The sequence below is a fragment of the Stigmatopora nigra genome, chromosome 22 (genome assembly GCF_051989575.1).
Source record: "Stigmatopora nigra isolate UIUO_SnigA chromosome 22, RoL_Snig_1.1, whole genome shotgun sequence".
Lineage (NCBI taxonomy): Eukaryota > Metazoa > Chordata > Actinopteri > Syngnathiformes > Syngnathidae > Stigmatopora > Stigmatopora nigra.
In genome coordinates, this window is record NC_135529.1 from 116753 (window position 1) to 140636 (window position 23884).

At 39.7% G+C, this 23884-nt stretch overlaps 2 protein-coding genes across 3 annotated transcripts; one reads left to right on the plus strand and one right to left on the minus strand.

Moving 5' to 3' along the window:
• The first annotated feature begins 1341 nt into the window (after nt 1-1341).
• Nucleotides 1342-6846, plus strand: LOC144215992 (uncharacterized). Its single transcript, XM_077745267.1, has 3 exons — nt 1342-1629; nt 1793-1835; nt 3720-6846. Exon 3 carries the CDS (start codon nt 3735-3737, stop codon nt 6417-6419), a length of 2685 nt encoding a protein of 894 aa, XP_077601393.1. The 5' UTR covers nt 1342-1629; nt 1793-1835; nt 3720-3734; the 3' UTR covers nt 6420-6846.
• Nucleotides 3002-21092, minus strand: LOC144215993 (uncharacterized). 2 transcript variants are annotated; one of them, XM_077745269.1, is made up of 15 exons: nt 21007-21092; nt 19504-19563; nt 19058-19155; nt 13322-13462; nt 12349-12583; nt 11219-11355; nt 10914-11142; nt 10275-10406; nt 9109-9152; nt 8824-8902; nt 8391-8528; nt 7855-7950; nt 7685-7771; nt 7507-7609; nt 3002-3192 (listed from the first exon to the last, which is right to left on the minus strand). In XM_077745269.1, coding segments are annotated over exons 3-15 (1446 nt in total). In that variant the 5' UTR covers nt 19060-19155; nt 19504-19563; nt 21007-21092; the 3' UTR covers nt 3002-3169. The 2 variants fall into 2 exon arrangements, with proteins under 2 accessions (XP_077601395.1, XP_077601394.1); XM_077745268.1 differs by lacking the exons at nt 19058-19155; nt 19504-19563; nt 21007-21092 and adding an exon at nt 18388-18868.
• Between the last annotated feature and the right edge of the window lie 2792 nt (nt 21093-23884).

The following is a 23884-nucleotide window of genomic DNA, read 5'->3' on the forward strand; positions in this document are numbered from 1 at the left end:
ACTGGGTTACTGACAATATTATTATTTTGCTCCTAGGTATGGGTCTGAGTGTGTATGACTGTCACCAATACAGAGTGTCCCAAAGCCAGCAGGGATAGGCTCCAGCACCCCCCACGAGTGATAAAGTGGAAAAGATGTCCTCCTCACTTCTCATTCTCATTCAAATGACTTTTTTGGTGAACATGTCACTTGAGATAGTCAAGTTTCTATTTAAATGCAATAATGACTGGTAGATTAGAATTAGATAAATTTCACCTTTAGTTTGGTGGTGTGATTGTGAGAGCCTGTGTTCCCGATGAGTATGACTGACTGGCGGCTAGTCAGCCTCTGACACAAAGTCAGCTCCTGGTCTATCTCGAAAAGATAAGTTGTGTTAAAAATAAATGAATGAATAATCGGATTTGAAATGGTTGAACCACAAAAAAACTTACTAATACAGTCGGGGCGGCCGGGCGGGTGGCTACCAATTCAGGGTGTCCCCTGCCTTCTGCCCAGAGTCAGCTGGGATAGGCACCAGAAAGGTTCGAGCAATTTCATGAAAAAGGAGAAGGAAAGAAACAAGTTGAACATTTTTTTGCTTTCCATTGTTGGTGTTTGACACAAACCAAGGGAAAAAAAGGATTATGTACCTATTTTGAGCCCACACTAACTCACATAGGAGGTGTATTGGTCACAAAGGGAGGTCCAGACACCTCGTGCTAGGGCTGGTATACAGTCCAACATGCATTGTTTCTCAACAAGCCATTTGAAAAATTTGCTGTTATAAGTCCCCAACAGGCGAGTGGCACTCACAGTGTGGCTCAGTTGCCTCAGCGGCATCCCCGCTATACTCGGGCCTCCCATCACATCGACAGTTAGGTCTTTTACGAGAGTAGCCCACATAACGCAATGTATCCCAATATAAAGCAGGACAACTCAACATGTAATTAAACAATATCATGCCCTACAGAACCAAACATTAGGAAACACGGTATCAAGAAAAAAATCAGCATCATAAGACAGTTGAAATCAATTTGTAAGCCGATGATTTAATGTACCATAATATAACACACGAAAATATAGCATAACATTAAGGAACATGCAATCATAAATGTGACATCATGTTACACAGCTCTATTTAATACTATCAGGGTTGTTTAGAACCAAAAGTCAGTTGTTTCGCTATAAAAAAAATCTCTTTTGAAAAATGGGTTAGATGAGAAAGGAAAATTGCATCATGTTACACAGCTCTGTTTAATATGACATAACGTGTCATGTGAGTAACATTTACTGCAACGTAACATAACGATATATTTTAAGATTGCCATCATTTGCATCGTTTCTCAGACAGTTTTGTTTTCTTCAAGTATGTAGCCCGGTCCCCTTGGGAGGCCATGTTCCCTCAATTCTAAAGCCCTGACCGGAGGAGATGAAACCTAAGATTTGGAGCGTGCATTTTCAGGTTGGCGTCTTACTCGGCCTCTGCTGTCACTCCGTTTATTTTGGGACTGTCATGGCGTGCGGTCCTTGCGTTCTGAGGCAAGGGGGTCGAGTGGGGCGCGGCGCAAAACTGCAGCTTTGACAGTCCAGGTTACAACAAGCAGGCAGCCGCCGGATAGACGGCTGCCCCCCTTAGCAGCACTGAACCAGGTAAACTTACCTATTTTTCTGATCCAGCGGCAGGGAAGATTGAGTGTCTGGGGAGGGGCTAAACCCATTGGGCACCTTACTGCTGAGAGGGCGGGCTGCAGATCTTGAAAAGTGCTTGTGTGTTTGCTATATGAGTTCCTGATTGGACTTATTTTGCTTGAAGGGGAAGCCCTGCTTGCTGCAATCCAGCTACCTGCCTCAAGCCGGTAAGAAATTACCTTCAGGGGGGTTTGGGTCTTTTTAGGTTGAAATTGCTCATTGTAGACCAGCATGGATTTTCTGACACAGCTATATTTACTGTCCCGACTTTGGACTCCAACCATTTAGCACCTTAAAAGGAGGGGGTCAGGGGCAGGGGGGCTCTCATATTTGAACTAAGACAGTTGTGCAAAGTGTGTGCACTTGGAGAGGGCTCGAGGGTCTGCTGGCCTACATTGTAACATGTAGTGACAGCTGATTCTTTATGATCATTCAGATTTTTTATTATTCTCAATTATTCTTAGTCTTTTTTCTACAATTGGCTGGGTTTGGTAATAGCAAATCGGCTGTCAGTGGGTTTGTGATGTCACTGCTGTCATGCCTGACATCTATTTTTGCACTCTGCATGTTAAAGAGTATAAATACACACACTATACTGTAACTATATTCAATGTGAAAAGACTAAAGACACAGAACTGCCTTCCATGGTTGTTTACTGACATTGAAGGGATTGGAAATAAAAATTAAATTGCGGACATTCATAATAATTGAAAATACTAAACAATCTGACCAAAAGATGTATGAAAACATGTTAAATATGCACTGGGATAAAGTCAGTTTACCATTTTTTTTTTATGCACGAGATAGAGCAGTACTTCACATTGAATTTGAAACTTGAACCAAATTCAAATAAACGTCATCTACTTAGCTCATCTTATCAGCCCAGAGACATGATAAGCACACCTGAAGAGCACACAGAATGTCTACTGGCTAACTAAAAAAATATTTCTCTCACCTGTTTCCAAACCGAACTGCAGCTTAGACTTGAAGATTATTCCTAGTGCAATGGGATAGCTTTACATTTGTGTATGAATGTGTGCCTAAATGGACAAATGTTAGCTTCTGCAAAGCCTTTCAGGAACCGGGAGGGTGTAAACCAGGATTCACCATGGATACAGCTCTATACTGGATAAGTGCATTCATGTACGATTCCCTTGAAATTCCACAGTGTTTCAGGACCAGGAATCAGGAACCCATGATGGAGAAGGAATCAGAGTGCTTACTTTGTTTTTCAAATGACAAGTTTAATATTAAAAAAGTAACATTTTGTAAAATATAATCACTGACAAAAAATATGGATTGTACTGTTAAAAAGCTTATAATTGTCTTAAAAAAAGGGAATTAAAAAGTCACGGAAGCACAACAAAATGAACAAAAATGAGGAAAAGTAAACACACGAACAGTTGATTGTCCAGCTCAAATAATGTGAACAAAGGAAGACATCAAGTGGTGTATATGCAGAATGTGGAACATCACTTTGTGACTTTGGGGTGCAGTGGACTCAGTAATCACTTTGACAGCCATCTGAAAAAGACAAAAATACATTCCTTTTTGTTTATTTTAGAAAAAATCACTATCAACCGTTATGTTGCTTATAAAATTGATCTGATCTGATTTTAAATTTACAGTTTAGCAATAAAATATTTTAAATAGGAGAAACAGTTTACATACATGAAAAAAAGATGTAAAAATGTTCTGTAAACATTTGATGTGCTTTTTAAATGTATTTATTTGAATGGTAAACTATTTTTTAAAGTTGCCCATGACCTATGATTTTAATACTGTAATGGCAACAAATCCAAAAATTATGTTGAAAATGCACCAGGACTCTTTCTCGGATTGGTAAAGATTCTGAACTGATCCAAGCACCACTGTGACCCTGCCATCCACCTAGCAACTTGGTGTGAATGAAATATTTGCTTTGCAACAAGGACGCATATTTGATAGCCCCTAAAAATCCCAGAATTAGCCACCTGTGTGAATCAATGAATGCAGTATTACATGATCAGGTTTCATTTATATTTTACTTTTTGTTGTGATTTGGTCTTTAGGGGGCAGTGGGACAAATGGCAGTCACGTTGGGAACCGCTATCCCAAGCGGATTCTTTTCCCTCCAGTACCCGCCCCCTCTCTTCCCCAAACCAGGGAAAGACAATGCACGTCTACAGAAGCTCCTGAAACGAAATGCCAAAAAGAAGACGTCCCCACAGGTGTCACAGTCTGCCAGTGTTTTCCGCTCCAGTCTTTCCCCTGTGAATGAAGCCAGCCCCGACCTCGAACGCAGTGATCACTCAACACCACCCAAAACTCCCGAGGTGCCATACGGATTCTACAGTGGCCAGTCGTCATCCCGATTTGCTGCACGGCCACTATATCAGCATGTTGCATCCCCATATCCGCAGCGGGCAGCTTACTCTCGAGCAGGCAGGTTTTCACCTCAGCCATTCACCTTCCCTTCATACCCACAACCTAGCAGTGGTGTGGCATCACTTTATCCAAATTCTTTCCAAATGTGCGAAGCAGAAGCCGTTCTGAGGACACCTGTCCAACCATTGCCTCTTCACCCGATGCCCCCTCAGCAACCTTCCCCCTTTTCATCTCAGCTAGCAGGTCCTCCTCCTGTATTAAAACCCCCTGATTTGATTCCTTTTCCAGAAACTCCCAGACTGACTGTAGCCCCACCAACCATGCCAAAGCCAGTAAGTCCCCATCCGACCTTGTATCCAGCAAAGCAAAGTCATGCTTTGATTCGGCCTCTCACTGTGCTGACTCAGATCGACAAGCCCAAAAGTCCTCGTCCAACATTCAAAGCCACTGAAAACTTAAAATCTCCCAAGTCCATGTTTGAGGTCCCCCAAATACGCTCATATACGGCGAGTACCTCTTACTACGAAACATCCAGGACGCCACCCGTGTATGACACAGTCGCTCTAACTGCCATCGGGACTACCGTCACCACTGAAAGTAATCTAGAAGCAAACTTGGCATTTGAAACTGGTAGCGTTCCCACCCCGAATACTTCAATCACGTTGGAACAACAGGCACAAACATTAACAACGTATTTAAGAGAAACTGCCAAAGTAGAGATAAACCCTGCTGTAGTGCCAACCATTGAACTCAGCAGACACACACCAACATTGGAAATGAGAAGCAAAACACCAACACAGGAAATACAATCACCACGATGTCTCACAGGGCGCCCGAGGACCCCAGCAAAGCGCGCCGCCACACCTCTTTTTGAGATCTCCAAACCTAACCCTCTCTTGTTTGCAGTATCACCAGTGATGGTGGAACCAGAGAGGTCAAAAACCCCCAAAATAAGAGCAAAAACTCCAGAAATTAACGTACTTGGCTCAGTTCTGATTGAGGACGCTCCTGTGAGCTTCCCAACCATAATTACAAAGTCCAAATCAGAACCTGATTTGACCAGAAAAATCCCAACTGCTGAGCTAACACCTGCTGTGACATCTGTTGGATATCAGAGGCCTAAAACGCCAACGTATGAGGCAACCCGACTACTCAGCTCATCTCCAGCTTTTAAAAGACCAAGAACACCTACATATCCTGGGGCGTCCACCTATAGTGGATCTGCTGAGGCCTTCCAGAGATCAAAGACCCCAACACTAGTGGGGCCCAAATCTAAGTCTACCTACCGTGGACTAATGCCTGGAGAGTATGCTGCTTTTGGAGGAATCAGGACACACACACCGACCTTTGGAATTTCCAGAGATCAGGCCACAGCTATTGAACCGGCTGAAACACCCCTGCGTAAAACACCTACCCAAGAGCTGACAGTAGTCAAAAAGACACCCCAAGTACAGGAGATTTCTGTCACACCATCAATTCCTATGATTATTGTTTCTCAGATGCCTCAAACCACAGCAGTGACACCACCACTAGAAGCAACAACAGTTTCTCCCAACATCCCAGAGAAACAACATCAGATCCAAGAAACACCAAACAGCAGGCCTGCAAATTCAAACAAAATTCAAAAGACAGACTTACCAAAACCTCCTGTGACAAAACAAGCTCCCCCCACTTCTGCCAAAGACCCTATGAAGGTAGTAAGAAAGCTTCTTGGCAAAGAGAAAGTCCTGCCCACTAAGGGTCAAGATCAGGCAAGTGTTGAACAACAAGTGAAAAGCATTGAGGTAGAGAAGATAAAAGTAGATTCTATACAAAATCCAGAAAATGACAAAAAAGGTGAAACTGTACCCACAGCTGAGAAGAAGGACGATTCGGCTCAAACTACCCAGAAGCCAAAGGCCTTAAAATCCAAATTGAGTGGCTGGTCCAGGCTGAAGAAGCACATGGTTGTGGAGCAGGAGGACCCTTCATTTCCACAGACACAAGGTGCAAGCCAGGATCAGAGCCAGGAGGTCAACGCCGATGGCTCCACCCCACCTAAAGCCTTAAAGATGTGGGATGCTGTCCTCTTTCAAATGTTCTCCAGCAAGGAGAACATCATGCACCAAATTGAGTTGAAGAAGAAGGAAGAGCAGGAGATACCAAATGAAAATAAAGACAAAGACAAGGCCAGGGATGAGACCAAGGAAATCCCTTCCTTTGCACATCGGCTGCCCATCTTGCTCTTCAGCCCCAGATTTGATGCCAAAAAGCTGAAGGAGGCGGCATCCAGGCCACTTACCAAGTTCTCCACTGTTTTTGAGATGGGTTTGATTGCACGCAAGGCCAAAGAAGATGAACCAAAAGACTTTAACAGAACAGCTAGAGGCTTCAACTCTTCTTAAAAAGCCAGTGAGGAACTTAGACAGTTCAGAAAAGAATCTAAAGAAAATGTGGGCAACCCGGTGTACGAGTGATTAGTGCGTCGGCCTCACAGTTCTAGGCTCGAAGGTTCGATCCCAGTTAGTTTCAGTGATTGAACACTCTAAATTCCCCGTAGGTATGAGTCTGAGCATGAATGGTTGTCCGTCCCCTTGTGCTCTGTGATTGGCTGGCCACCAATTCAGGGTGTCACCCGCCTGGTGCCCATACTTAGCTGGGGTAGGCTATAGCACCCACTGTGACCCTTGTGAGGATAAGCAGTTCAGAAAATGAAGGAAATGTATGTGTCACTGCTTCGTAATGGACTGGGCTCCACTAGTCATCACTGGTTCTGTTTGTTTGGGCTTCAAGTGATAACCTTGTTATTCTTATTATTAAAAGATTATATGTTTCAACTCTTTAAGAAGCCTCCCATCTGTTTGCAAAGGGGTTAGGGTTAGGGTTAGGGTTAGGGTTTTTATAGTGGTTTTTGAAGTCCATCCATGTATCTCCTGAAGCATCAAGATTTCATTTAGAATTTTTAGATAAGAGATTAGAGAACACAAATAACGGCATTTACACTATTTGTTGACTGTTTTGTGTTCTAAAAAAAGTCTACTTTAAATATAAGATATAAAAGGAGAAAAACAGAATGTCACATAACTTGAAAGTTGTTATGAAAGTTGGAAAAAGAATAGACGGACTTGTACAAATATTCGATTCAATTTCTGTGTGTTCTTGTGCTTGCCTTACTTTTTTTTCCTGTATATGATTTTAGTCTGAATTTCCAGCTTCAGATCGGAAATAATTTTCAAAATAAATGAACAAGGCAAAGCTTTTCACCTTTTGCTGGTTATGCACTAAGAATATAATTATAGAATCATTGAAAATGACTGACAATATTGTGCCTAAAAGACAACTGTAAATCAATGAGAACAGACATATTTTAAATTGTGGCTATCCTCTAAGGAATAAATGTCCCACAACTAAAATTTCCTGGTCATTCATGATGGGAAAAATGCCTTGAATTTCAATTTCAGATGACATAAAGTGGATTTTTAATTCCCTTACCACATTTTTCATCAGCTTCATTTTCCTGATTCACGGAGATCTTCTCATACTTGCCATGCCCCGTCACCACAAATTTGAACTTTTTACTCACTGCTGCTGAGCCCTGAAAACACGATATACTCATCAACATTTCGCACAATAATATCACATCTAACTACTAAGCATTAGTCTGTATTACCTTGATGTCTGCGGCAGACTTCCCTGTTGAATCTCCAATAATCTCCCACATGTTTTTCTTCTGCATCACATCTCCATACTTCACATCCTGACAAAAAAGATATCCCTTAACGCTAAGATTAAAAACATTAATATGGCAGTCATTCATCTTGGAGTACTTTGTAAACTTACGGTCACTTGGCTTTGTGTAGGTCGGCTAATATTCGGTTGGCCCTTCACCAACTGGTTGATGAGGTTGGCAACGCCGACTTTTAAACCGTCAGTGTCCTGATTCATTGGATAAGTCAAAAATGTAAGAGTTATTTGATTTTTTAAACCCAGCACAGATATACCCTAAATTGACGATTAATTGCCCAACAAAAATTGAGTACAAGTATCTTAATGAGGTAAATTAAGGATACAGTCAAAGTGAGCAGTACTTAATCTAGGTCAGGGGTGTCAAACTGATATTTTTGTTGCGGGCCACGTCATAGTTTCGATTTCAGGGGCCGTTATTTTCTCCAACTAGGCTGCCAAAATGAATCGATTAATGACTTGACAGCTTTGTTGAGGACACCAACTTGTTGGACAAGCCAAAGATAATGCTAATTATTATTCACATTTACTTAATTGCATCAAAGCATCACAGTCAGAGTTTGAAATAGAGGAAAACTAGAAATAAAATGAAATATTTGCTGATACAAAGTGGACACCAAAAGGTTTCTTACCCGACAGGAAGATGTTTTGGGTGGGCTGCTAGTCTGCATATCACCAGCCTCAAACAAGTTCTTCTTGGAAGTAACAGCCTCCAGTGAGTTGGGAAAGTCAACCACTGAGGGTTTCAATCCTCGAGGTTCCTGAGAGGTCTGGAAACAAAGTGAAATATTGTCACTATCGAAATACTACATTGAGGCTTGACTTTAATGCAGAAAGCAGTTAGATACACATAGAGAAATAGACAGACTGACTGACAAAGTGCACCACAAATAAAAATGTAACAATTAATATTCGCGAGTTTAGCAGACAATTTAGGAATTGTAACAATAAAAATTAAATGAAGGAAATATATTTTGCAAACAAATGAATATTGAATGAGTTATACAATTCAATGAAGAACAAAAAGGGAAGTTGTACTACTATGTATGTGTGTTGTGGCCGTACCTCGACAGCATGAGCGTACTGCTCCATCTTGTCATCGATGCGGACAGGGACAATCGCTGTTGTCTTTTTAAAACTGTTACTGACCAATCACAGACATTTACAAATAATTAATATCTCAACACTGTGGCAACATGAAAACAACAACAATTCTTGAGATAGCGTTTCCACTTTGGAAACCTGGAACATTTCATACTAAAATATTTAGGTTTAACACTGCAGATAACTCGCAATATATGTATAGCTATTGTAAATGTAATGTCAATCTTTCAAATATATAACATTTACCTTTTCTTTAGGGAGCGGTTGAGGGACTCTGTTCTCTCTGTAATCTGGAAGTCACACACATACAGATAGAATAAAAAGGAAGTGGTGACTTGCCGTCAATGTCCAAAAAATGTTAAAACATTTAAAAATAGTTATAATGTTTTAAAAAATTCAATCTGAAATTATGCTTGAAATGACAGATATTTTTATGTGTTGCAAGATTTTTTTTAATTAAAAAAAAACAATGCTTGAAATGGTTTTAAAGAATCATGTGCAAAGATGTGTAAATCCAATTTTTCATGTTTATAGAATATTGTTTAAATGTGTTGTTGTGTTTATCAAATTAGTTTCTAACCATTTGAAATGGATGAAAATAAATTCAGTATAATGTTTTGGTGCCCACAAGGCAACCAAAAGATGTCTACTGGTATAATTGCGCAAAATGTGCTGTGATTGGCTGTAACTAAAGGGATGGACAGACTGTAGAGGCTTTTTTGGGGATAATGAGATGTACTTTGAGGAGTTTCAATTATAGCGCAAACTTATTTTTTTCTTATTCATTTCCAAATTGAAAGCCTCTGCAGCATTGTCACATGTGGTACAATTGATCATGTGTACATTGATGATTACATTTACTTCTACTCTCACAACAACATGCTGTGTCATGCAAACTTTAAACATGACATCACCATTGCATGACCTAAAGATACATATATTTGTGCACATTTAAAAGTCAAAGATGAACGTGCAGAATGAATACTTGTATCCCAAAAATATAATGCAAAAAAGAAAAAAACGAATTAAAACACGTGTGTCAACAGTGAAACAACATGCGTCATTTGACTTACGCGCGGGGGCGTCTGCAGCACTCGGCTGTGAAGCAACACCACATCTAATTGGTCAATGCCACCTCCATGGTTATTATATTGAATAATGAATTGCATAAATCTCGATTTCTACTGACAAGCATCCCAAATTGGAGCTAAAGTTACTATGGATAAACATCACAGAAGCAACACAAGATGTATAACTATAATTATAATTGACAATACAATTTATCTCTAATTTTTACTATTATTTATTCATTATTATGGGGGTTTAATTTTGTCTCCATGGCACCAATTGATCAGGTGACTCTTCCAAATGTAAACCACGGGTAGGGGGGTGCTCGATGGGCAACCATTTACCTTGTGCGTAGGCGTCTTGATGGGGCTGAAGGCCTTATCTGTGTCGCCGCTGTCGCCACTCCAGCTCTTCATCCGCACAGCAGCATCCATCCTCCTCCTCTCAATATCCTCTTTCATACGACGACGTTCCTCCTGTCCAAAAGAAATCATCAAGCCAATTCAAATTAAACTGTATATCACGTGTAAAAGTGGCGGCCCGGGGGCCAAATCTGGCCCGCCACATCAGTTTTTGTGGCCCGGGAAAGTACATTTTGAATGCTGGCTTTCTGTTTTAGGATCAAATTAAAATGAAGAGTATAGATGTATATTAAATTTACTGATTTTTCCTCTTTTAAATCAATCATTGTAATTTTTTAATCCATTTTTTTCAGTTTTTAGTTTAAAAAAAATCACATTAGAAAATCTAAAAATACATAAAAAAGCTAAATGAAACATTGTTTTATATCTATAAAAAAACAGAATATTCAGGGTTTTTAATCCAGTTCTTTTAATCCATTTATTAAAAAAAAATCTAAATATTATATCTAAAATGGTCCGGCCCACGTGAAATTAAGTTGACGTTAAAGCGGCCTGAGTCGGACACCCTTGCCGAATATCCATAGCATCTGACCCAGATTATGAACAAGAGACATTACCCACCTCCTCTTTAGTGGCACGTAGCCGTTCGTCATCTTGTCGCCGCCGTTCCTCCTCACTTTTGAGGCCTCTCCTCAGTTCTCTCCTCCTAGCAAGCTCCTCTAGCTCGAGCTCGGCTTGTGAGTTCCGATGCTTCAGCTGCTCCAGTTCACGACACTCCTTCTCCTGGAGACCTCGGTGGATCTTCTCCGTACGGCGCTCCACCTCCACGATGCCCGACGTCTCGCTACACCTAAAACATTGTACAATTCACCAACACGATAATAATGTTGCTGTTCAGTGTTGGTTTTTTTTGCATTATGTTGTACCTGGGAAACCGGCTCTTGGATTGTGTTCTGGGATATGATGAAACTTCCTCTCGGCTAGTGTCTCCATCGGGTTTAGAAACTTGGAATAAGAAATCTTCTGACGTGTGAGAGACCTCGCCTGGTTCTCGTTTCTCCACCTGGAAGCGAGTACTGCATGTTTAGAATCAAAGTGCGCTTGGTGGAACAAAGTATGATAATGTGATACAAGCCACGGCAGCCAGCCAATCATTATTTCCAGACATATGACGTATTTTGTCAAATTAAAGAGTACCTCATACACACACATTTTTATTTGCAATCTGTGTGCAAAATACAGTCATTTTTTTCTTATAACTGACACTTGAATTTACATCACAAGATAGTAAAAGCATGTCTAGACCAGTGATTCTTAACCTTGTTGAAGCTACCAATATTTCATATGCGCATTCACCGAACCCTACTTTAGTGTAGTGTTTAGTTTTGCTTTTTATTCCTAAATCTGCGGTCCAATACCTGACACACAATGTTTTGAACTTTGTTTTTAGAAGCATCTGAAGCCATGAAGCGAGTGATGATGCTATCATTTCAATTTTGGAAATCCCAGAATGAGCTTTTTCGATTTTTGAGACACGGTTTCAACAGATGAGAGAGCATGAAATTGTATGTAGTTTGCTAAAAAAAACTGTCATGTGGCCATACCATATCAGCAATCATCAAACTACATACACCATCATTCAAAGTTTTAAAAAAACTATTTGCTATCTTGTCAAATTCTTGTTGTGTTTTTTTCTAGAAAACAAAAACAACAAGAATTTGACAAGATAGCAAATAGTTTTTTTAAACTTTGAATGATGGTGTATGTAGTTTGATGATTGCTGATATGGTATGACCACATGACAGTTTTTTCGCAAACCACATACAATAAAAGACAAGAACTGACAATACAATAAAACCAAAAATCTACAAGAACAAAAATAACCAGAAAGGAATTGAAATCACAATAACTAATAACAAGATTCACAAGAAACACTATGCAAGATGGTAAGAACCGAAAATAAATAAATAAACGCCACACAGATGCAAAACATCAAGCAACTTTCTTTAAATTATAAGAAAATTGAGAATGCTGGTGGTATAAAATGATTGGTCACCTGACTTTCGTGATTGGATGAAGATGATGACGTACAGGAGGATGTTATGGTTCCTTCTGAGGGCGCTCCGTGGGTGTCCCTGTTGCGTTCCTCAGTTTCACAGTGCTCCCGTCCTCCCTTGGCCACCTCCTCGAGGCGCTGTTGTCGTCTCTGCTGTCTGCGCTGCGTCCAGTCACTGAAGCCTTCATCCTCCTCCAGAGATGGCGAGCTGTTGGGTTTCACCACACCTTGAAATCTGGAGGAAGAAGAAATTTGAATCAATCGCGTTACTCCCTAAGGAGTACTAAAGAATTAGGTAACTCTCGCTCTCTCTCTGGCCCTACAATTATTCGAAAAATCTCTCTCTTAATTGTATCGAGATTTTGTCAAAGTAGAGTTCAAAATAATAAAACTTGTCAGCTGTTGTCCCTTGTCGCATGATAAATCATACAAATAACTATCTTGGATTTTTGTGTGCATTGAATTATTCATGAGGGTAATCATATTGTAAGGATTCATGTGGACACTTTTCCAAGGTAAAATGGGCAAATAGCGCACCAGTGGACATAAAAAAAAATATTTTCTTCTCACTGAACAGAAATGAGTCGTTAATCCCATATTTTAACCTTATTCGAGGTCAACTTTATCGGTTACCTCAGCCAAATAAGAGATCATTCACCTATGATATTTTGCTTCAACTAACCAATCAACGATGGAAAATAAAGCAAAAAAATGTCATATTTGCTAAATGTAAAATTCACCAAATCCACTAGAAAAGGACTATACTCCAGACTACTAATCAAAAGAGAAAGATACCTTTTACCAAAGTCTAAAAAAAATCACACAAAAGAAGACAAAAACTAAATTACAAGCTTGGCATAACATAAACAAACAACAGCGTTGCAGGGGATTATTATATTGAAGGTGCGAAGTGAAATGATAAATAAGCAACAACAAAACACATTCTTTTAAGGTTGCATCACAGTAGACGTACGTGTCATCGCTGTCTGTCTGGTTGCTCGCGTACTCTGGGGGCGCCGCATCACTGTTCCTGTGATAGCCCTCCTCTCGAGCTCGTCTTCTACGTTCTCTTTCCACTTCCTCGGCATCCTCCACGCTCCTCTGAGCTGTCAACCTGCAACAACATCCAACCATTGTCAATATACAGATGATCAAACTGACACAGTATTTTTGTAGTTTGTAGTTAATGCATCATAGATACACAACCATTTAAACCATGCTGGATTTTTTTATGATTCAGTGCTGATCTTTCCTTTGTCAGTGCAAACCAGCTGGGCCACAGATGGATGCTGGTTTGCTGTGACCAGCAGTAAAAACAAATCATAATCAAAAGCACAGAGCGACAATTGGAAACAGGCTCGGAAATAAAGACTAGTTGACTACTGGAAGACCAACTTTATCTTGATGAAGACCACTGTTGCCTGATTGGTAAATGGAAATAGCTTGTGACAGTGATAATAGTTTCAGGTTCTAATAAAGAAAAATAAAGAAAAATAATAAGGAACAAAGCCACAGTGCCAGTTTGTAATTAACGGAAACTAATCATCTACTGCTCATCCTTGGAAAAGTTGCAGGGGTGCTGGAGTGAATAATGTCTACCCATTTGCCTAAGGCACATGTGTCAAAGTGGCGGCCCTGGGGCCAAATCTGGCCCGCCGCATCATTTTGTGTGGCCCGGGAAAGTAAATCTTGAATGCTGACTTTCTGTTTTAGGATCAAATTAAAATGAAGAGTATAGATTTATATTAAATTTCCTGATTTTCCCCCTTTTAAATCAATAATAGTAATTTTTTAATCATTTTTTTGGTGTTTTTAGTTCAAAGAAGTTTGTAAAATCTAAAAATATATTGAAAAAAAGCTAAAATAAACATTCTTTTAGCTCTATAAAAAAAACGGAATATTCAGGGGTTTTAATTCAGTTATTTTAATCCATTATTTCTAAAATGGTCCGGCTCATGTGAAATCAAGTTAACGTTAAAGCGGCCCACGAACCAACCCGAGTCTGACACCCTTGGCTTAAGGTTTACACATACATTAAAATGAGTTAATTTTCAATCTCCCATTGTTTGCAAACGCCACTTCCTGTCATATTTTGTCCTTCCAATGTGAGCAACAGGAAACGAAGGCAACAGAGTTGGCAAGGTTGGAGGTTGATGTACAGCTGGGTTTAAAAAAAACCCACTTCCTTCCCCTTAAAAAAGACCTCCACAGGTTGACAGAACTCTCTCTGAAAGACACCTGTTTGGTTTGTTGCAGACGTGTCTGCACTCGTCAGGTATGACGAAATGTCTGAGGACTTGCGGAAAAGATTAAAGACAAATGATCCGCCTCACAATGATGCAGCAAGGATGAAAGACAAATTATTACATGCAATATACAGGTTTTCCGGCTGTGATGAGACTGTGCCATAAATTTCAAACTGTCACAACTTGACAACCACAAAAAAGGAAATCCTCTTTTCTAACATTATGGGCTGAAGTTCCTATTAGTTAAAATGCATTGTATGAGTTATGTCATATCTTTCTCAATATTTGTCATAGAAAATCAACCCTATTTCAAAATGCACTTTTTATTAGCGTTATAAGGAGCGCAATTTGAAATAGGGAGATTTTCTACTCAGCCATTTGCGCACAACTTGACAATTTAGCAGCAAAAATAATAATAATAATAATAATCAACTAGCACAACAATAATCTCACTAGTGTACTAAGCCTATTAAGATAAACATCCCATTAGGTAATGTGGTTTTACATTGAATGAGGAACCACTACAATAATTATATTTTGTTTAAAATGCTAAAATTATATTTTAATGACGTATGGAGAATACCTATGAAAATGACCTAAGCATATTGGACTGTTGAACATTTTGGGGGTAATAGGAAGTGAGGCACCAGGAGATGTGCCACATGTTGTCTTTATTTATTTAACATGATGGTTGGGGGAGGGGGAGGGTTTGGGCCGGGTGAGGTCTGGGCTTAGTGGGGGGTTCAATCCCCTGTCAATCAATCTGATACCTTCATCAAAACAATTTAAAACATTTCTTTTGCACATCTGTTCCAATTGTCAACATTTCTTTGTTCGTATGCGTGTCTGTTTGTAAGCTGCTTCCATGTAAGTTTAGAAGTCTGTGTGGGGTTCTGTATTTTTGTGCTTTTAGGTGTGTGTGTGTGTGTTTGTGTGTGTGTGTGTGTGTGTGTGTGTGTGTGTGTGTGTGTGTGTGTGTGTGTGTGTGTGTGTGTGTGAGCGTGTAGGACCGACAGGTCATAGGTTTCAGTCTGTTTACAGTTGTTCTGCTTCCTGAACGATGACATCATCACTGTGCTGAGATAAAAACACACATTTGCTTTTTGTTCAACTACTTTACTCCTCTAGTATGTTCAAAGAAAAACAGTCTGAAACATGTCAAAATTAGAGTGATAAAGATCTTACTACAGTACTACCATTCCTTTGACATGACATCACTACGTTACCATAGAAACCAAATCTTTTAGGCTTCTTTCTCTCAGTTTGTGATGGCATAATCACAATATGACATCGAGGCCACATGCCCAAAAAAGTGACACTTAGCTACACCTCCTACTTTTATTGTTCAGACGTGACTCAATGTGGCTATTTGGTGAGCTAACGCCACCGTGCCGTCAAGATGATTCGTGCTGGGTGATGACATCATTGTGACTCGTAGTCTGCTGTGCTAACCCCGACTTTAACGACAACGTCACACTGACTAAGAGGCTCTCGATAGAAAAAATATATATTATTATACTATATATATTGTAGGGCAGCACAGTTGGTATGCTCTGCCCGTGCTTATGTGGGTTTTCTCCAGGTAGTGCAGTTTCCTCTCACATCCCTGAAACCTGCTGCTTGTACACTCTAATCCAAGGGTGTCAGACTCAGGTTGGTTCACGAGCCGCGTTGATGCATTTTTTTTAATGTATCGGGATTAAACAAACTGGATTAAAAGACCTGAATATTCAGTTTTTTGTAGATGTAAAACAATGTTTATTTTAGCTTTTTTAATATATTTTTAGATTTTACAAAATGATTTTTGAACTAAAAACATAGAAAAATGATTTAAAAATTACGATTATTGATATATTTATTATTGATGGAAAATCAGGAGATGTAATGTACATCTATACTCTTCATTTTAATTTGATCCTAGAACAAGAAAGTCGGCACTTATGATTTACTTTCCCGGGCCAGATTTGGCCCCCGGGCTGCCACTTTGACACACATGTGCTCTTAACTATCCTTAGATATGAGCACAAAAGATTGTTTGCAACCTACTGCCCATAGTTGAATGGGATAGGCTAGAGCACCCCTAGAACCCTTGTGAGGATAAACAAAACAGAAAATGAATGTATCAATATAGATTACACAGTACACAAGTCATCCTTTACTTTTTAGTTTATCTATTCTATTTCTTTTTTTCCTCAAACATTTCCATTGTTTAAAAAATTGTGTTGGTTGGTTACTTAAAATTTTGACAATTTGTAGTTCCTCTTAACTTTTTCCCCAGGGATGGTATGGCAAACACCTCAGCAAATAACCTTATAACCTTTGAAACTGCCAGCACTTCCTGCCCAGCCTCCTCAAACCACCACAAACAAAAAACAAGCCCCACTTCTACCGTGAAATTGATGTCAACATGTGCTTCTGACTGAACATTCCAAATCCCCCAAACCCTAAAACCTTTGTGACCCAGAAGCCTCCCAGTAATCCCATCTCTGATATACACAAACATCAACATTTCCTTGCACAAAAATTGGATCCCAAATTGACAAAAATGTGTGTACATTTGCAAATGTGTACTGAACTTTCCAAGCAATGGAAATACTGGACACCTCCAGGTGTTCTCCTAGCATTGTTAGGGTTATTAGTCTTACATTATTATAGATTTAATTGCAATGAAGAACTCTTTCCTTTACTTAGAATGTCAGGACATGAGGACATATTTAACATCATCGAATAATAGGTTTTTTGATTATTTGTTTGACCACAGTATGTACAAAATATTAAGATTTACTTAGTGATTTCTGTAAACATTAGATAAATATTATCTGTACCTATCTGAAATAAGATAAGTACTGCATTATGATTCCATAACATTGGACAGCCCGGTGGTCAAGTGGTTAGCACATTGACCTCACAGTTCTGGGATTGAGGGTTCAATCCTGGGCTAGTCCTTACTGTGTGGAGTTTGCATGTTCTCCCTGGGCTTGTGTGGGTTTCCCCTGTGCACGAGGGGTTCCTCCTGCATTCCAAAAACATGTATGATAGGCTGACTGAAAACACCAAATTCCCCCTAGGTAGATTAGTGTGATGATTAACGCTTGTTCGTCTCATAGTTCCTTTGAGCTTGGGCCAAGCTTCAAGATGTCCCCCAATAGAACAAAAAAAGTATTTTTCCATGAGTTTGGTGTATAACATTTACACAAAGTGTTTTAAATATGAATTCTTAATGGAAGATATTTGACAACAATAGGCCCAAAACATGTTTGTTTGCTTTTGAATGCAGTTTTGGCCTTGTGGGCCCTTTAAAACACTCGTTTGAACAATTGACACAACATTTGGTAGGTATGCTTACCCTAAGAATATTGACATTCAATCCATGCCACCACCTGAACATGAAGTTGAATAGTTTGGAAATGCTGGGGGATATAAACTTCCCCTGACATTAGTCACATGAGGACATGTTTATCATCATCGTATAAAAGATTTTTGTTGATTTGTTTGACCACAGTACATGCGAGATTTAAATATAAATTCTTAATGGAAAGAAATTGGACAACAATAGGCCCAAAACAAGTTCTAAAAAGAATAGCGAATAATTTTACAGGAATTTTGTTCAAAAGTTGCCATTTTAGGGCGCATATCCAGCACTCATTACATCCAAAAACTAGTCTCAGCCTTCAAAACTGCTAATCATAAAACATGGTGCTCTTATCATGATTTGACAAACAATAAAAGTCTCAAATAATCACACTTAGAAATTATCCATTGATACAAAGTCAGATTGAGTGTTGGAACTCACCTTATGAGGTTCTGGAGACCTTGTTTGCTGGAATTTCTCCTCACCAGTGCATTGGACATCTTCAGAGTTCTTCAGGGGTTCCTTGCTGTAGACGGCGACGTTCCAAATATTGGGTAATATACCTTCTTCGACTTTAGTCTTTTTCTGTGGCTCCAAATGTTGGATTTCCCTGCTCCTTCTTCTGAGATTTTTCTGAGGTAATGTTGTGCTTATACCACGGTTGGATCTTTTGTTGCCTCTCACTCTCTTCCCTCCCCTGCACGGCGTGTCGGGAATGTTGGAGGGTGGGAGGGACAAGGGTGCATGGACGGGGAGCGGGTTTTAGTCATCGCTGCCACCCTCCCACCGCCCAATCCCCCCCTCTGTTGTCCTACATGTGGTTTCTATTGAGAAGAGCTCAGCATCCTTCTGGTCTTTTGCGAGCTGGTGTGAGAGCATGTGTGCTGTTGGGGTTGAAAGATGATTCCTGGCCAGAGTGATGATCCCAAATGCCCATGTGTGCCCCTCAATACCTTAACGATTTCATCATTGAGTGCAACTGAAAGCAGACGCCAGAGGTGCAATTTTTCTTGTTTTTGTGTTGAACTTGTCACCAAGTTGCCATGGCATCAGGAACTGATTTCAAATGTGTCAGTGTGTGTGTGTGTATAATAAGAAAAACTACACTCACATGCACACACACACTCTGGAAGGAGTATGTCTCTGATGTGGTTCTTGACACCATGATGACTATGCCAGGGAAGGCATGTGAAATGACCAGGAAGTGCTCTAAAATGGATACAAAGTGCCCAAAAAATGAAAAGGAAGTGCTCAAAATTCAGTGTCCTTTTTTAAGGTTTAATGTTTTTTTTTCATTTATCAATATAAAATGTTGGGTGGTCACTGGAGCCTAACCCAGCGGCCTTCAGGCCAAAGGCGGGGGACACCGTAAATCGGTGGCCAGCCAATCGCAGGGTACAATGAGACGGACAACCATGCACAATACCTAGGGGCTATTTAGGGTGTCAAATCAGCCAACCATGCATTTTTTTTGGAATGTGTGAGGACACTAGAGTACCTGGAGGAAGCCCACGTAGGGCCGGGGAGAACATGCAAACTCTACACAGGTAGACCCACCTGGTTTTGAACCCTGATTCAGATTCTGTATCCAATAATGGGCAAGACCAGCTGCTAGACCTACAGAAAAAAAACAATAGATCAAAAGGGGGAAAAAAGAAAATATTAATAAGCGATTTAAAATACGGCACATGTTGTCTTGTCCCGACTCGTAAACATCTTGTGAGCAAGCGAGAGACCCCTGACGTGCCTGCCTCTGTCTGCTCTGACGCACCAGGGCAAACACTCATAATAAAAGGGTGACTAGTTTTACAAGATAGATGATGTAAGGACAAAAACTCCAACAAAACAAATATAAACGTTTAGAAGGACAAATCAAGACAAAATGTATGAAATCATTTGTGTGCAAAGTTTATATTACTCATAAAGCAATAGCTTCGGTAACTTATATAATTGCTCTGTGCTATTTAAGAATTCGGCCCTTCACACTACAAGACGTATTATAGATTTTTATGAAAAATAAAGAATTTATAATGCGTCTTACAGTCACAAAAGTACAGTAGTTATTTTTGTGGAAAGCTTTTATGGAGGGGGGGGGGGAGCACAGCTAAAGTTGCCTCGACTCAAAGAGAAAACAACTCTCCTCAACCTCCTTTCTCAATTCAAGACCCTAAGTGTTCCCCCTACCTACACACACACACACACACACACACACACACACACACACACACACACACACACACACACACACGCACACGCACATACTCCCACCCCCGACTTGCACTAATCACCTGAACCCGATTCCTCTGTCTGACAAGAATGTACCCCCTTGAATTCCATCTAAGGAACAAACTCTTCTTTCACAAATTGGGGCAGTATAAAAAAACTGGAGCTGCAAATAAAATGGAGTCCAGAGTATTTTTTTTGTGTTCACATAGTGAATGAATGGATTTCATGTCTGCTCCACAGCTCTGGGGTCCTGGGTTCGAATCCCGGTTGGTTCACCTGTGTGGAGTTTGGATGTTCTGGGCCTGAATGGGTTTTCTCTGGGTACTCCGGTTTCCTTCCACATTCCAAAAACATGCACGGTGGTCTGATTGGACATTCTAAATTGCCCCTAGGTATGGGTGTGAGTGCGAATGGTTGTCTGTCTCCTTGTGCCCTGCGATCGTTGGCTGGGATAAGCTCCAGCACCCCCAACAACCCTTGTGAGGATAAAGCAGTTCAGAAAATAAATGAATGTATTTAGTGCTACATAATGGAAATCCGTTCATCATATATCCAAAGAACATAAATGCATCAATTCTTCATTTATTATCCACAATCAAATTGTTTTTATAACCCACTCACTGAGCAAGTGTGATAAACTGTAATAAATCACCAAAATTGAAAAAACTGCATTAACCATTAAAGTGTTCAGAATTTGTGCTATGCCATGGAAATTCGTCTTTGGCTATAATCTTACAGATTTACATTTGTATGTTCATTAACATGAATATGTATATGTTCATTATTATTTATTGTCACTTTAATAAATAAAATGAACTCAAACTCAAGGCTTACACTTATGAACAGCAGAGAAGAAATGTCCTCTACTAGCCAAGTCCAGTCCTATAGAGCGCCTATCCAGTCTGTTTTCCATGTCTCCCTCCACCAACACACCTGAATCAAATCATCAGGATTGATATGAAGCTTCTGGACAGCTTGCTGATGAGTTAATCATTTGATTCAGGTGTGGTAGAGGATCGAGATATGGAAAACAGACTGGATAGGGGCTCTCGAGGACTGCAGTTAGCCACCCCTCTTATAAAGGCTGTCTAAAATCCACGTGTCCTCCTCGAAGGGTTTAGGGGTGGGGTGTACCTCCATATATCTTATACTACCCAAAAGTGTTTTCCTTCTGGAAGCAGCAAACGATAAATTGCCTGGTAGACCCTACTGCCCTTTCAACTGGAATTATCTGAGGCCTGACTGACCCAGATGTGCTTTCTTATGTAATCACATTTTTGAACTTTAACCTTTCCAGATGTGTTTGAATCCCCAGGGGGCACATCCAGATAACTTTCGAGATGGGTATGCACGCAGCGTGGAGGGGAGTGAAAACCTCATGCTTTTCCTATATTTATGCTCTCCTGTAAGCTCCAGAAACTTTTGAAATATGGAGTCATGGATAAGTCAAGTTAATAGCGAGTCCATTTATGAGGTCCAATTGTGCCAAGGAAAATGAGTCTTTTTTTCCTTTGTTTTTCTTTTCTTTTTAGTTAGTTTTTCTCTTTTCTTTAATTCATTTATTTGGGAAAATCACTGCCTGAAGCCATCTATCATCTCATTTTGTTCAGTGCTTTATCCTCACATGGGTCGCAGGAGTATTACAAAGATTTACACAAAAATTTCGCTTAAGTCCAGATGACAATTCGGACAATTTACAGTTTAATTGTCTATTATGAAAAAAATCCACAAAAGGTTCTCACAATCCAGTGACAGAAAAGACTGCCAGTGGGTTCTATAGTCCTTCTAAGAATTATTTTCTTCATGTTTAAGTTTCTGCATGGCCTCGAACCACCCTACTTACTTGAGTTATTCCTGCCCAGTCCCTATCGATAGCTGACCCCTCTTCTTGGAGGTACCATGCAGGTTAAATAAAGTTAAGAAAGTTTACTCTGAGGTAGCCATTTATGGCCCTTTCCAAGGATCCCTCAAAAGCAAAGTCCAGGTGGAGTTTTTTTTCTGGGACAGTTTCCATCTTGATAAGAAAAGTCCTAAAAAAAAAACATATCAAAACCAAGACATTCCGTGATTGTGAAGATCACGTTTTGAAATACAAATAAAGTTGTACTTCAAACAAGGCTAGATCACTGGAGAATGAAAGAGATTTTCTCGGTGTAAAAGTATTAAGTTGAGAGTAAAAGTGCTGACCGAAGCTAAACTCCAAATATAACCAGGAGGTGTCCCTTCACACCGTCCAATATTCGTGTCCTCCTCCTTCTCCAGGGAGCCAACAAGTAAGTTATAGTTAGAGTGTGCTGGAAACCTTAGAACCTTGGACACCTGGCACAGCAGTGCCATGTAAGGAATTACTAATTAAGTACGTTATTTTTTAATAGCACCTTTCACAGTGTTTCACATACTTTGGGATATACAGTATGCACAGTAGTCATTACTAAATAAATTATAGAATAAAATTTTAAGATTTTTTAAACTGTGAACTTTGTGTCAAATTTAAATACTGTCACTATGTCGTCATTTGAGTGAGTGTGTGTGTAAATGTGTATCAGTTTTCCTCGTACTCTTTTCCTAGTCGTCCTGATCCAGGCTAGACCACCTGCAGTAGATCAATCTTTTTTGTTGTTGTTGTTTTTTAAGCTTGTAAGGGAAACACCGCAGTTTTGAGGGGTTAAAGCCTTGATAAATAGTATGTGGCCTTCACAATACAAGTTCTAAAAAGAAGAGCCATTGCCAATACTTTGACAGGATTTCAACTATTTTTCTTTAAAGTTGCTTTTGAGGGCTATTTTGGCCTCGTGGGCCCTTTAAAACACTCGTTTAAGCAATTAACATAACATTTGGTGGGTATGCCTATCCTAAGAATATTGACATTCAACCCATGCCACCACCTGAACATCAAGCTGGTTAGTTTGGAAATGCTGGGGGATATAAACTTCCCCTGACATGAGCCACATGAACATGAGGACATGTTTATCATCATCGTATAAAAGGTTTTTGTTGATTTATTTGAGATATTAAGATTTATTTACTGCTTTTTTAAACATTAAATAAATATTATCTGTACCTATCTGAAATAAGATAAGTACTGCATTATGATTTCATAACACTGGACAGCCCGGTGGTCAAGTGGTTATCACATTGACCTCACAGTTCTGGGATTGAAGGTTCAATCCTCGGTTAGTCCTTACTGTGTGGAGTTTGCATGTTCTCCCTGGGCTTGTGTGGGTTTCCCCTGTGCACTTGGGGTTCCTCCTGCATTCCAAAAACATGCATGTTAGGCTGACTGAACACTCCAAATTGCCCCTAGATAGATTAGTGTGATGATTAACGCTTGTTCGTCTCATAGTACCTTTGAGCTTGGGCCAAGCTTCAAGATGTCCCCCAATAGAATAAAAAAAATCTTTTTCCACATATTTGGTGTATAATATATTACTCATAGTGTTTTAAATATAAATACTTAATGAAAAGAAATTTGACAATCATAGGCTCAAAACAAATTATAAAAATAATAGCCAACTATTTGACACAATTTAGCTATTTCGCTTTGACGGGGATTTTTAGGGCTACGTTTCTTTTAATTTGGAAGTAGTCGAAGTAGCTTTTCTTTGAATCGTAAGCTTGGAATCAATTTTGCTGTTGGACAATCAAAACCAGATGGAAATGATACAATCTTTCAGAAATGAAACATCCCAGTTTATGAATCTTGATCAAACCA

Bases quoted from the DNA above. Each gene is read 5' to 3' on its own strand.
- LOC144215992 (XM_077745267.1), top strand. From the start codon at position 3,735: ATGGCAGTCACGTTGGGAACCGCTATCCCAAGCGGATTCTTTTCCCTC.
- LOC144215993 (XM_077745268.1), bottom strand. From the start codon at position 18,446: ATGTCCAATGCACTGGTGAGGAGAAATTCCAGCAAACAAGGTCTCCAG. The intron at 11,143-11,218 runs GTACAACATAAT...ACAATGTTTTAG, and splicing joins TCCAAGAGCCGGTTTCCCAG to GTGTAGCGAGACGTCGGGCA. The intron at 8,903-9,108 runs GTAAATGTTATA...GTGATTGGTCAG, and splicing joins AACCGCTCCCTAAAGAAAAG to TAACAGTTTTAAAAAGACAA.